The sequence below is a fragment of the Python bivittatus genome, unplaced genomic scaffold (assembly GCF_059951505.1).
Source record: "Python bivittatus isolate LINGU-HERP-01145 unplaced genomic scaffold, Pbiv_v1 ctg000080_np1212, whole genome shotgun sequence".
In the NCBI taxonomy this organism is placed as follows: domain Eukaryota; kingdom Metazoa; phylum Chordata; class Lepidosauria; order Squamata; family Pythonidae; genus Python; species Python bivittatus.
The window spans coordinates 59,951,224-59,963,967 of NW_028277035.1; the positions used below are offsets into that span (position 1 = coordinate 59,951,224).

The 12,744-nt window shown below is 34.4% G+C and overlaps 1 protein-coding gene across 5 annotated transcripts in view; it reads right to left on the reverse strand.

Annotated features, from left to right (window-relative positions):
- The window catches only part of TASOR (transcription activation suppressor), a 77,236-nt gene that overhangs the window by 30,669 nt on the left and 33,823 nt on the right, over positions 1-12,744 (reverse strand). For 3 of the 5 annotated variants that reach the window (XM_088134198.1, XM_088134194.1, XM_088134197.1), the window contains exons 14-17: positions 9,358-10,041; positions 8,216-8,616; positions 6,280-6,427; positions 4,636-4,692 (exon numbers count right to left, since the gene is read on the reverse strand). In XM_088134198.1, the coding sequence (XP_087990324.1) occupies positions 4,636-4,692; positions 6,280-6,427; positions 8,216-8,616; positions 9,358-10,041 (1,290 nt within the window). The remainder of the gene's footprint in view (positions 1-4,635; positions 4,693-6,279; positions 6,428-8,215; positions 8,617-9,357; positions 10,042-12,744) is intronic. The other 2 variants (XM_088134195.1, XM_088134196.1) reach the window with 2 other exon arrangements.

Sequence of the window (12,744 nt, forward strand, 5' to 3'; positions counted from 1 at the left end):
ACACAAAATATTATGTACGATTCCAAACAGCACATCTGAAGAAAGATATTGTAGAGCTCAAAAAGGTGCAAAGAAGAGCAATTAAAAAGATTAGGTAGACATGAAGATGAGAATAGTTCTTATACAAAATAGACCATAGCATTTCTTAGAGCAGAAGTAGGTAGAAAGGAAGATATGTCTAGATGTCCATATGAGGATCAAAATAAGATTTTCTCCCTCCTCATAAACTTAGAATTTGTAATTATTCATTAAATCTAAATGCAGAGATATTCAGGACAGATAAAAGGAAGTATTTCTTTATTCAAAGCAGAGTTAAACTGCAATTCACTCTCAGATTTGGTAATGGTCATCAATGTAAAGGGGAACTGAACATATTCATGTAGGATCAGGCTAACAATTGGCTGCTAGTCTTGAAGGATGCTTGCTATCTCCAGGAGCACTGGCAGCATACTTTAAATATCAGATACTGGGGAACAAGAGAGGAAGCAATTGCTCTCTTCTCCTTGCTTGTGAGACTCTTAAATGCACCTGACTGGCTAATGCATGATTGATTGATTGACTGACTGAGCGAGCGAGCGAGCGAGCACTGGCCCAATCCAGGAAGGATTTTCTTTTTCTAAAGTTCCAGGACAAATCACATTCTTTTATGGTTTATGCCTGGACTTCGGTGAGAAAAGGCCAATGTGATATGAAATCTAAAAACTCCACAAAAAAGTTGTTGCTAAAAATATAGTTTTAAGTGAACCGTCAGCACAATATATATAATTTACCAAGATCATGAAATTGTTTTCTATACAATATACTTTATCATTAGTGTGATCTAGTGTACAGAAAAAAAGTGAAAGACTTTTCATCAGTATTATTCCAATTTGTATAAAAGGCAAGACATTTCTCTGGGAAAAATAGACGAGTATCTAAAATTGCAAAACTTACCACAATTTACCAATGTACAAAGACAAACAATGAACGGACCTATAACAATAATGGAACTTTTAGAAGCTATAAAAAAGATTAAATTGGGAAAAGCACCCAGGCCAGATGGACTACCAGGGTCTTACTATAAATGTTTCCAGGATGAAATTTTATAGCCACTTCAAAATACAATGAATTCTATTTTACAAGGAGATGGGATGCCACAGTCTTGGAAAGAAGCTAATATTACATTAATACCCAAAGAGGGACAGGACTTAAACCTAACCAAAAATTACAGACCAATATCATTACTAAATAATGATTATAAATTATTCACAACAATTTTGGCAAATAGACTAAAAATAATTTTACAAGACTTTGTTCATGAAGATAAAAGTGGATTTTTACCTAAGAGACAATTAAAAGATAATGTTAGAACAGTACTGGATATTATAGAATATCTGGAACACCATAATGAAAAACAAGCAGCATTGATCTTTTTGGATACAGAGAAAGCTTTTGATAATCTTAATTGACCTTTCCTGTTTAAAATTTTAGAAGATATGGACTTTGGTGAGAATTTTATAACATCAGTTAAATCAATTTATATATCACAGAAAGCACAAATTATTGTCAATGGAAAGTTAACAAAACCATATGAGATACAAAAAGGTACAAGATAAGGATGTCCACCATCCCCACTTTTGTTTATCTTGGTCTTGGAAGTTTTTAATAGAGATATAAAACAAGATGAGGGGATAATGGGAGTTAAAATCAAGAAAGAGACATATAAATTGAGAGCCTTTGCACATGATCTAGTGTTGGTGCTAGAAGATCCTCTGAAAGGGATAGAAATACTAATGAGAAAGTTAAAGGAATTTGGTGCACTAGCTGGATTTAAAGGTTAATAAACAAGACAAATATGCTAACAAAAAAGATGACGATACGAGACCAAATAGAACTGATGAATAAAACAGGTTTTAAGATTGAAAAAAAGGTAAAATATTTGAATGTTAATTTGACAAATACGAATTGTACGTTGTTCCAGAATAATTATTTTAAGACATGCAATGAAATTAAGAAAGATATGTTAAGATGGGAGAAATTACAACTATCACTGTTGGGAAGAATCTCTGTGATAAAAATGAATGTTTTATCTAGGATGCTATTTTTGTTTCAGACAATACCAATCGTGATTATGGATTTACCATTTAAGCAATGGCAGACGAATATAACTAAATTTATCTGGCAAGATAAAAAACCACGAGTTAAATATAAGGTATTGCAAGATGCTAAAGAAAGAGGAGGTTAAGCCTTGCCTGATTTCAAACTGTACTTTGCCACTTGTTCTTTGATTTGGTTGAGAGTATGGTGTGGCTGAGAAATAGCAAATTATTGAATGTGAAAGGACACGAATTGAGTGGCACAGCTATTTATGGTATGATAAAGTTAAGGTTAACGTGAATTTTAAGAATCACTTTATTAGACATGTCATTTTGAGAATTTGGAATAGATATAAACCTTAGATTATGTCCAAGAATACCCCTATGGTTATCTCCACAAGAAGCATTTTATAGGAAAGAAATGGTAACTAAGCAGAAATGGTTAACTTATGGCGATATCCTTGATATTCATCAAAGAAAAATCAAAATAAAATCAACAGAGGTTGTGACATCTCAAGGACATTCATGCCACTGGTTTTCATATGTACAACTTGGAGAAAGATGTAAAGTTGATAAAAAGATATTTTGAACAAAAAAAAGCTGTTTTTGAAACTGAATTGTGTACCAATGATGAACATCCTATTGCTAAAATGTATAAGCTTTTGTTGAGATTTGAAACAGAAGATGAACAAGTTAAAGACTGTATGATAAAATGGGCTAAAAATTTTGGACATAATATACAAATGGAATGGGAAAATATGTGGATGAAAGGGTCAAAATTTACACTGTGTTATAATTTGAAGGAGTATTTCTATAAAATGATGTATAGATGGTATTTGTCACCAGAAAGATTATCAAAAATGTACAAAGGATTTCAAACATATGTTGGAAATGCGAACAACAAGAAGGGATTTTTTATCATCTTTGGTGGACATGTAATAAGGCTAAAAAATTCTGGATCCAAATTCATATATTACTTCAGAAGATTTTAAAGGTTAATATACAGTTAAAACCAGAGACTTTCCTTTTGGGATAAACAATTGGAAAAAGCTCGTGGACCTTCGTTTTTATATATGATAACTTCAGCTAGACTTTTATACGCTCAAAGGTAGAAAGACTCAACACTACCCACAAAGGAAGAATGGATAGCGAAGATGATGGAGTTAGCCGATGGCAAAATTGACAGCTTTGCTTAGAGAAAAAACAGTGACTAAATTTAATGCCAACTGGAAGCCCCTTTTGGACTTTTTGCAGGAGACAGAAAAAAAATGAAATTATGATATATGAATTTGATGATTAGTTAAAATAATAGGTTATACAAAATATGTACGTTAAGATGTAGTTTTAGGGTAAGAGGTTATTATATGATTTATCTATATCTGCTATATAAGAAGTCAGGAGTCATTCTTTTTGTAATTTTTCCTTTCTTCCCTTTACTTTCCATCACTTTTGTATTCATTTCTAATGCTCTTGTTCTCTGCTACTCTATTAGTTCTTGTTTGCTTTTATCTTAACCCTTGAGAAATTAGCCTCAGAAGAATTCATATAACTTTTAACCTTTTATAACTTAATCAAGTTCTTATTAAAAGAAAAAAAAAGTGAAAGACTTCAGCAAGTTTTCAAAATTTTAACAGAATTAATTCAAGGGATCCCTTATATTATATGCTAGGTTATTAGTATAAACTCCTAATTGTGATAACATAGTAAGAACCAAATTCTAGTGTTGGGGGTGATTAAAAATGTAAAGTGTTTTGTATACATATTTGAATAATTTGCTACCTTGTTATTTCCAAATGTCACAAATGTGTGAATGTCAGTGACAAACTAGTTATTTCCACTGTGTAAATGAAATAAAAAATTGCTTCTTCCTCAAAATGCAAACAGGTAAGCAAGAAACATCTATAGTTTATTTCTTCCCATATTATGACTAAAAACAGTTATTTTATGCAAATAGAAGTGTTTCCCAAGTGACAGCAATAAACTGCCAAATATTTATTTACCACTGCAATGAGAAACAGTCCAGTCTGCCCCTTGGGTTTGCAAGAGTACTTCCTTAAGCAGATTTGTTTCCATTCTAGAAGTTTATCCACATGCAAATGTTAGAAGGACATCTACAAAACTAAATAGGTGAGAACAGAAATGTGAAAGCCTCTCCTATTTTTTTCTAGAAAATTAAAAAAAAGAATCATGAAATATTTATTTTAGAATAACAAATAGCATTTAAAACACATAATGTATCTCTATTTCTATATGTACTAAAGCCCTTTACAACCCCCAAATGATCTCCAAAAACTATGCAGCTACAAATACTTTCCTACACAGGACCATTACAACTCCTACAATGAAGAGACATGCCATACATGTGTGGGTACTTTAAATGGGCTGCATTTCTCAAGTTTCAAACTCCGAATATACTTGCTTCAGTGGATTAATTTCCCCAATTATGTGTAAAACGGTTCAGTTGGCTTTCTGTCTTCTGAAAATTTAATGCTGAGAAAAGGCTTCTTTTTCAGCTACCTGGATAGCAAGGGGCATATGCAGTAAAGGCCATCCTTCTCACCTGTTTGGTTATCTCCATGCTTTCTCAGTTGATCCTCAGGAACTCTTCCTACCCCTCCTGAGGGAGAGCAGCAGTTAGCAAGTTTAGAGTTTCTCAATATATATAAAGTACATCCTTTCACACTTTTTGTTCTATAAACCAATTTAAATAATTAGCCCACGTTAGAGAATATAAAAGTAATGTTATTAATTTTGAGTATCTTTGGATCTCATGGAATTGTCTTTTCTTTCAAGAGAAGATTTTAATTCCAGAATTGATTATATCTATAAACACTGCAAGAACCAGCAGACTGGAAATTCCCATGTTAATCATTTTTGGTGTACTAGAGGCTTGAGCTACCCAACCATGCTACTGCTGCTTCCATACCCATATTATTTCAACAATTTCACATTCTTCATTGAAAAAGACACAGAGATCATACAGTTTTCATTAAGACCATAAAAATAAATATGGAAATTACCACCAAAAGCAAGTAGATCCAGAAATAGCATAATACAATGCTGTTAAGTTCTATCTCTTAGTAGTAATACAGCATTTTAGAAGAAAACTGGGCTTCAAATAAATTAATGCGATGCGGCTATAAAAAAAGGCATCCTATTGAACAAATTGCATTTCAAAAAGAACCCTTGAGAAATTAGCCTCAGAAGAATTCATATAACTCTTCCTTCCATAAACTAGCATAACCATGATCTTATATAGGTCTGGAAATCAAAATAAAAGTTAAGATAAACTGTCAATGAGAGAAATCTCATTCTTAAAGATTTTTAGAGCCAAAAGTTTCTTTTGGCAATTCTGAGTTCAATATAGTCTGTACAACATTATTGGAACAGAATTTCTCTCTAAATGTTCTGCAAAGTCCTCCTGTTATCTTAAATAAGTACAACTGGTATGATATGTAGTGATTTAGATCACAAAGGCTAATTGGTAACCTGTAGACTAAATCCAGCCAATTAAGCTCAAAGATTCTATCAAAAATTGCTCCACCAGTAGTAGAAACGTGTTTAGTTTCACTCTTAAGGAAAATAATTAAACGTGTTAGTCTTTAACATGCCACATAACCCAGTTTCTTTTTACTGCAGAATAAAACAACCACTCCCCCAGAAACTGTATTTTTTTTTCATTTTTTATAAGTTCTATATGTTCCTAGTTGCACATGCACTCATGATGGCTCTTGTTACTATATAACACTGCTTTATGCTATAGCTGATCATCCTACAGCAAGAAAATAAAATCAAAATACAATTATTAACCCCCAAACTATCTAGACAATGTATTACATCAAACACAGAAGTTAGCTATTCCTGCATTAATACATGAAAGGACAGATTCATAACCTGAGTCTCTTCCTCAGCCATAGAATTCTAATGTTCCATCTCAACTGTGTATTACAGAGCACCCTAGCTAAATGCATAATGGTATATTTAAAAACATGTCTTAAAGTACAAACAATATAAACAAAGGACTCAAAATACAGTCTCCACTAGCAGAAGTGGAGATCAGTCTGTTGTAAACTGTCATGAACTAGCTGAATAGCCTGAGGGTAAAAATATGCTGTTAAAAACATTCCGTATCCCTCCGTGGTATTTACAACTCGATATCCGAAAGATACAAAGATTTAAACTGTATACCTATCCTATTACTCACCTGTGATGGGAATCAGTTTCCAATGTATTTCAGTTGCCTCAGCACTGTTTGAGTTGGAATGCTGCCTATGATAATTCTGTTCAAGAGGTGTGCTAGAACAGGGACTGGTACAACCATCAAAGCTGCTTATGCTTCCTGTGCTTGTTTCCTAAATAAATACATAGTATTTCAATTGTTAATTATATAGTTTTATATATATTAATGTTAACATATGGTAAGAGTGTGTGTGTGTGTGTAAATGTTACCAGTGTTAACTTTGATCATTTCAATATCAAGTCTTCAGAAAGTAAAACATTTTTGTTCTATATTAATTTTAAATCACTGATTAACCACTAATGTAATATATCCCTATCTGTATTTACTGGGGCTCTTACTTTCAGGAAATTCAGGTACAACTATAACTACAAGTTGAAGTAACTGCTTTACTCACAGTATGTTAATATTGCAAAAATCACTTTCAGAGAGAAAAGAAAAGCAACTCTCAAGATTGCAGACTGATGATAGTTGCAGCAATACTTTTTTTTAACAGTTATTTCAAGGCTGCAGTGTAAGAAACAATTATTTCAATTGGAAGTATTTAATTTCAGCTGGAAAGAAAATATCCTAGAGGAAGCAGCTCTTCCCAGGCTCCCAAGATCAATTTAATCTCTTGATCTCTTCTAGTGAAGGAATGATTATGCCCTCTCCCCATTACAGACTGCACAGTCAACAAATCAACATTAGCCACAAACAGTACAAGAAAAAAACCTCATCTTCAACTGTCAAATTGCCATTAGATGACAAACACAGCAAAACAGATAACCAGCCCTAGTCAAACTTGTGCCTATTTTGTTACCTCCTCTGTAGATGCTTACTATTTTAAACCTATTCCTGGCAATCCTGGTGCAAATATATTCAATACACTAAGCACTCAAGCCACATGGAGCTGCAAGGGTCATAAGAACACAGGAAGTGCTTTATACTGAGTTATTGAATCATCTAGTTCAGTACTTATCTACATGATTGGCAGTGAATCACCAGGATTTTGGACAGAAGTCTTTCACAGATCTGCCTAACCTTAGCTATGTTCAATTCACAACTATACCCCTCCCTAAAGGAATTCTGCCCTAATGTTGTCCTATTTTTGCATCAGTCTGATTTCTCTTAGGTACCTAAGCTTACCTACAAATGCCTCCATTTTGAGCACTGGAAAGCTGTTTTTCCAAACTGCAATGGAAACTCTCCAGCTTCTTCCCTTGCTATCAGAATAAAGACTCTCCAGGTACGTTGTTTTAGCAGTCAAGTCTTCTAGTCTACCTTCCTGCCTGCCTCTCAGATGGTGGGGAGAAAAAATAATAAAGAACTGCCACTTATGGTGAGCTGCTTTTGCCAAAGAAAAAGAAGTCTCCACCAAAAGGAACAAGAATATTTTTTATCTACCTAGGGCTCCAAGACTGAAGTAGTAACAAGAGGCTCAATGGTACAATATCTACAATGCCATATAATTATATGGAGAGCCAGTTTAGTGTAGTGATTAAGACATCAGGCTAGAAACCAGAAGACCATGACTTATATTCCTACCTTAGGCACAAAGCCAGCTGGGTGACCTTGGGCCAGTCACTCACTCTCAGCCCTAGGAAGCAGGCAATGGCAAAACTGCAGGGGCTAGTTGAGGCAGTTGCCAGTAGTTAACACTGACTTGAAGGCACACACATACACATATAATTACATGGAAAAAGAGCTATGTCACTAAGCTGTTCTTCAGACTCGAGTTAGATTTTCCCACATAACAAGTGTAACAAACACAATTGCTCAGGATAGCAAAGCTTCATAATACCCAATTATCCTTGGCTTCACTAATCTGTCCTCCAATTCTGTTAACCGTATAAGAGTTTTTGATTGCTCTTGCAGTTAAATTGCAACAGGTTTAATTTCTTCAAAACAGAAACATTCTTACTTTTAAATGTAGTATATGATCTGGATCTGTTTCAGTACTGGAGACATCAAGAGAATTAGGCAAACATGGTGCACTCTTTTCTAGCTTGACTGGGCTTTGGGGATCCTTGAATTGAGTATTTTCATGTGTAGTATTAGGAAGCTCAGGTTCTTCCTTGATCTTTGGTGGAATGAGATTGTACTCAACCGTTTGCCTTGAATAATTTTCTAATGAAGCCTGTTTAATCAATCTTGGCGCTTGAAAATCTGTAATAAGCACTTCCGAAAGTAGTTTCAAAACACCAGATAGGTCAGCAATAGGAGGATCAGCAACATTCTGTTGTCTCAAATCAGTATCACGTCCACCAAGATCTGCTATCACTGAAAGAAGTGATTCTGGTGCTCTGTCATCAAGAAATCCTGCTGGGGGAGGGATAGAAATGGACAGAAAAACAAAATATTATGCCTAAAACTTTCTACTATCCATTAATCAATTAATGGATCTGATACACCCAGAAAAGACATTTTTATATTTTACATTTTGAACCTCATAAATAAGTTTTCAATGGCAAAAATGGATCTGCTCTTTGCATAAAATATCAGCAGCTAACATGTATACTGACCCTCAAGCTCAACAACTTGCTTGGCTACTTTTAATGAACAGGTGAGCTTGGCTGATTTTTAAAAATCTAAACAGGATTAGACCTGGGCTAGTACTTACATGAGAGACCACCAGGAAATCTCAAGTTTGTTGACTAAACTGGGAAATAAATAATATCTCCAAAAGGCAACAGTTGCAGACTACTATATTACTGCCAAAAAGACAACATGAATCTGCCCATGCAATAAACAGGAATTAGGTTTGACTCAAGGGAGATTTTTACTTACGTAAATGACAACGACTTAAATCTTCTGCACTGCAGATTCTGTACCCACAAAACTGATAGAATGTGCCCAATGCCAAGACACGTAACAACAAAAATGCTGCACTCATAACTAATACAAGCAATAAAAACTGTATGAATGTAAAATACAGTCTTTCAACATGGATGATTTTTCATCTGCATTAAGTTTATGCAATTACAAGATTCAAACTGCAAAAAAGGTGCTACAAAAAATTAGCTATATTTTTCTAAACTCTACAATTAATACAGAGGTTCTTACCCTCATAGTTTTCTAAAGTATTGTTCATTTTTAACTGTTTTTGTGGACTCCCCCCCTTATTTTCCAATTTTCGTTTCCGCCTGTTTTCATTTCTATTGTCTTCTGAGTCAGATTCTCTGTCTACGTTTTTCTTTGTATAATGAATTAAATTAATCAGATCTTCAATATTTCCTCTATCACGGTCTCCAGAGTGAACAGGCTTTCTTTTGGAAGCTACAGTTTCACATTTTGATCCATTTCTTTTTCCAGCTTTCCTCCTTGTAAAATCAGATTCTTCTTCCAGTGCTTCATAATCTGAAACAGGACTGAACTGCTGAGGTTTTCGATTGCCATCCATTATTTTCTTCACTTTAGAAATAGGAATCTGGTATGCTTCTGAACCAAAAATATAGGAATGCAAACAGCTCTCAAGGTGGGATTTATTTTTGGGACCAGGATACAGAAATGTTTTCTCATCCAAGGTTCCTTTATATTGATATAAAATAAATTCTTTATATTTACTGTATCGTTTAAAATAGTCATTTATATACTTTTCCACCAAAGTGTTTAATTCAGATTTAGGATCTTTACGAGAATGCACATAAGCATAATGCAATGACTGGATAAATCTTGGAAGTTCTGGCATAACCTCATGGGTTTCATCCGATACCAACGTATTCTCACTTTTCTGATCATTTTTGTGCACTATATTCAGAATGGGACAGAAGGAAGGAAGTAAAGGAAAAAAAGATCAGTAAGCAATATAATGCACTCTGCCTTTCCTTGAATAAACTTATACAGTCTGCCTTTCCTTAGCGGGGTCAACACATGCATTCCTCCCTCATAATTTTACCTTAAAAACATACTAAGATAGGTTACACTGAAGAAACCATAACACACTCAAGATCTATCTTGGGATTACTGTAATTATTTAGAACAATATCTTTTCCTGTTCTGCTTGTACTTTAAGATAAAAGCCTGAGATACGTCTCACATGTCCATCAGTAAGAATAATGAGGATGGCAGACATGGAAAAAAATGCTTTTTCAACAGTGAACTTAGTACTTCAAACAAGAATTTGACAACCCTTTTTATTATATGTGTGGGAGCAGGTTAAAAATTCATTTGACATCAAAAATTTGCTTACAATATAGACTGTTTATTGGACTGCTATTTCTTTATACCACCATTTGTTATTGGTTTTACTGGAAGACTGAATTTTAAATGTCTGGTTTTGTTGTTAGTTTTTATTATATGTAATTTTCTTATTCAGTCTGGAAGCAATTTTGGAAGGGACATGCTGGTTATTATCTTTAAAGACCTTCATGGCTTGGCACCAGGTTATCTGAGAAACTGTCTTCTCCCAATTATTTCTGCCCGTCCAATTCAGTTCAGCAGGTTGGCCATGTTATGGGCACTGTAAGCCAAGGAATGTCAGCTGGTGGGGACTAGGAGACATGTCTTCTCCACTGTAGCCCCTGCCCTCTGGAACATTCTCCCTTCAGAGATTAGGATGACCTCAACCCTGTTGGCCTTTTGTAAGGCCTTGAAGACCTGGTTATGTGCCTGGGCCTGGGGCCCCAAGTGTGTTAAGGGCCCTGTTTCCTGGCTATATTGACATCTATGGCAATAACTTTACTTGGCAACCTTATTTATTTATTTATTATTAAACTTGTATGCCGCCCATCTCCCCCAACGGGTGACTCTGGGCGGCTCACAATAACAAAAAAGAAAAAATATACCAATCCCTCCAACAGTGGCTAAAATCCATAAATAATTAAAATACAAACATACATTAAAAATATCCTAAAAACCCCTGGTATATTTTAGCACTAGTATATATATTTATTTTGTATTGGCTATAACTGTTTTTAATTGTTTTATGTTTTTACAACTGCTCATTGCCTAGAGTAACTTGTTGAGATGGGTGGCTACATACAGACATACATACATACATATATACATACATAAATTCCTAGATGTACTAAAGGTATCAATACAGAAATATTTGCTTAGAAACTACTAGCTAAAACACTTTCTCAGTTACACAGATAATTTGCTAAGCAGTGTCCTATAATACAATGTAGATCAGCCTAGAACATAGCAAATATGAAAAAAATTTAAACTTCAGGCAAAACTACCCACAGATCGATGAACCTGACAAGGAGATGGTTATATTGGAAATTCAGTGGTGTTTATTCCTACATAGATATTACTGATAGGCTATATTGGTGCTCTGGATTCAGTCTGTGATTCTGTGTGGCCAGCAGTATTAGCCTGAAGAAATATATCACTATTTCATTAAGCTTTTGTTCTTATGTAATTACACTTTTGTACTGATTAATACATACATCTTAATTTCTGGTTATGTTAACTAAAGCAGAAGCTAAGATACGGACCTCTTTTCAATATACCGTGAGGTAACAATTATGAGAGATTGTCCTAGACACCTGAAGAATTTTAGGGAGTTAATATCAAAATTTTCTTTTTACACACTTATGGTAATTCAATGTGGAAAATGTGGTACTATGTATTTATAATGATAATTTATCACTCATAGTATGCTCAGTGCTCAGCCCTATTTAGCCTATCACTTCAATTCTAGAAGGTATTTTAACATACTAAATTTGACTCAGAGAGCCATTGGTGTAGATAAGGTATCAGGGTAGAAACCCGGAGACTGTGAGTTCTCATCCCACCTTAGGTAGGCCAGTCATACTCTCTCAGCCCTAGGAAACAGGCAATGGCAAACCATTTCCAAAATCTTGCCAAGAAAGCTGCAGGGACTAGTCTAGGCAGTCACCAGGAGTAAACGACTCAAAGGCACAAAAAAGACTCTTTAACTCTACATTTTCAGTCTTCTGAACCCATCTGGATTCAATCTCCTTTCACTTTTCACCAACAACTAAGACTGTAGATTACACGCTCTCCCTTGCTAACTGAACTAGGAGAAAGTGTCAGGATCTCTCCTTTCTAGTACACATCAACATTTAATTCCTTACATGTTCCGCACAAAACTCACTGCATTCTAGCCACCTTAAGAAGTAATTTCCTTTTCTCACAAGATGAAGAATTTACTACAGATTTATTCTAAGGAAATCACACAAACACTTTAATTACACAGTCAGGAAATTATTGACTGTGATTTGATTCTATAAGGTGGAAAACTGCTTTAGAAATTATAGGATTGGCTTACAATACGCAAATTAATTAGACACAGCTAAGTTAATACAGCAAATACAGCATTTTAAAGCATAGACGTTCATAGGAGTTAATTAGGTTAGATCTGTTTCTTTCAAGATTTCACCACTTCAACTGTCTTTTCTCAGGCCTCAGATAGGGATAGGAGAAGATATGAAAATATTTTGATTAATATTCTTTCCTTACTGTAATCTATCAGTATCATAG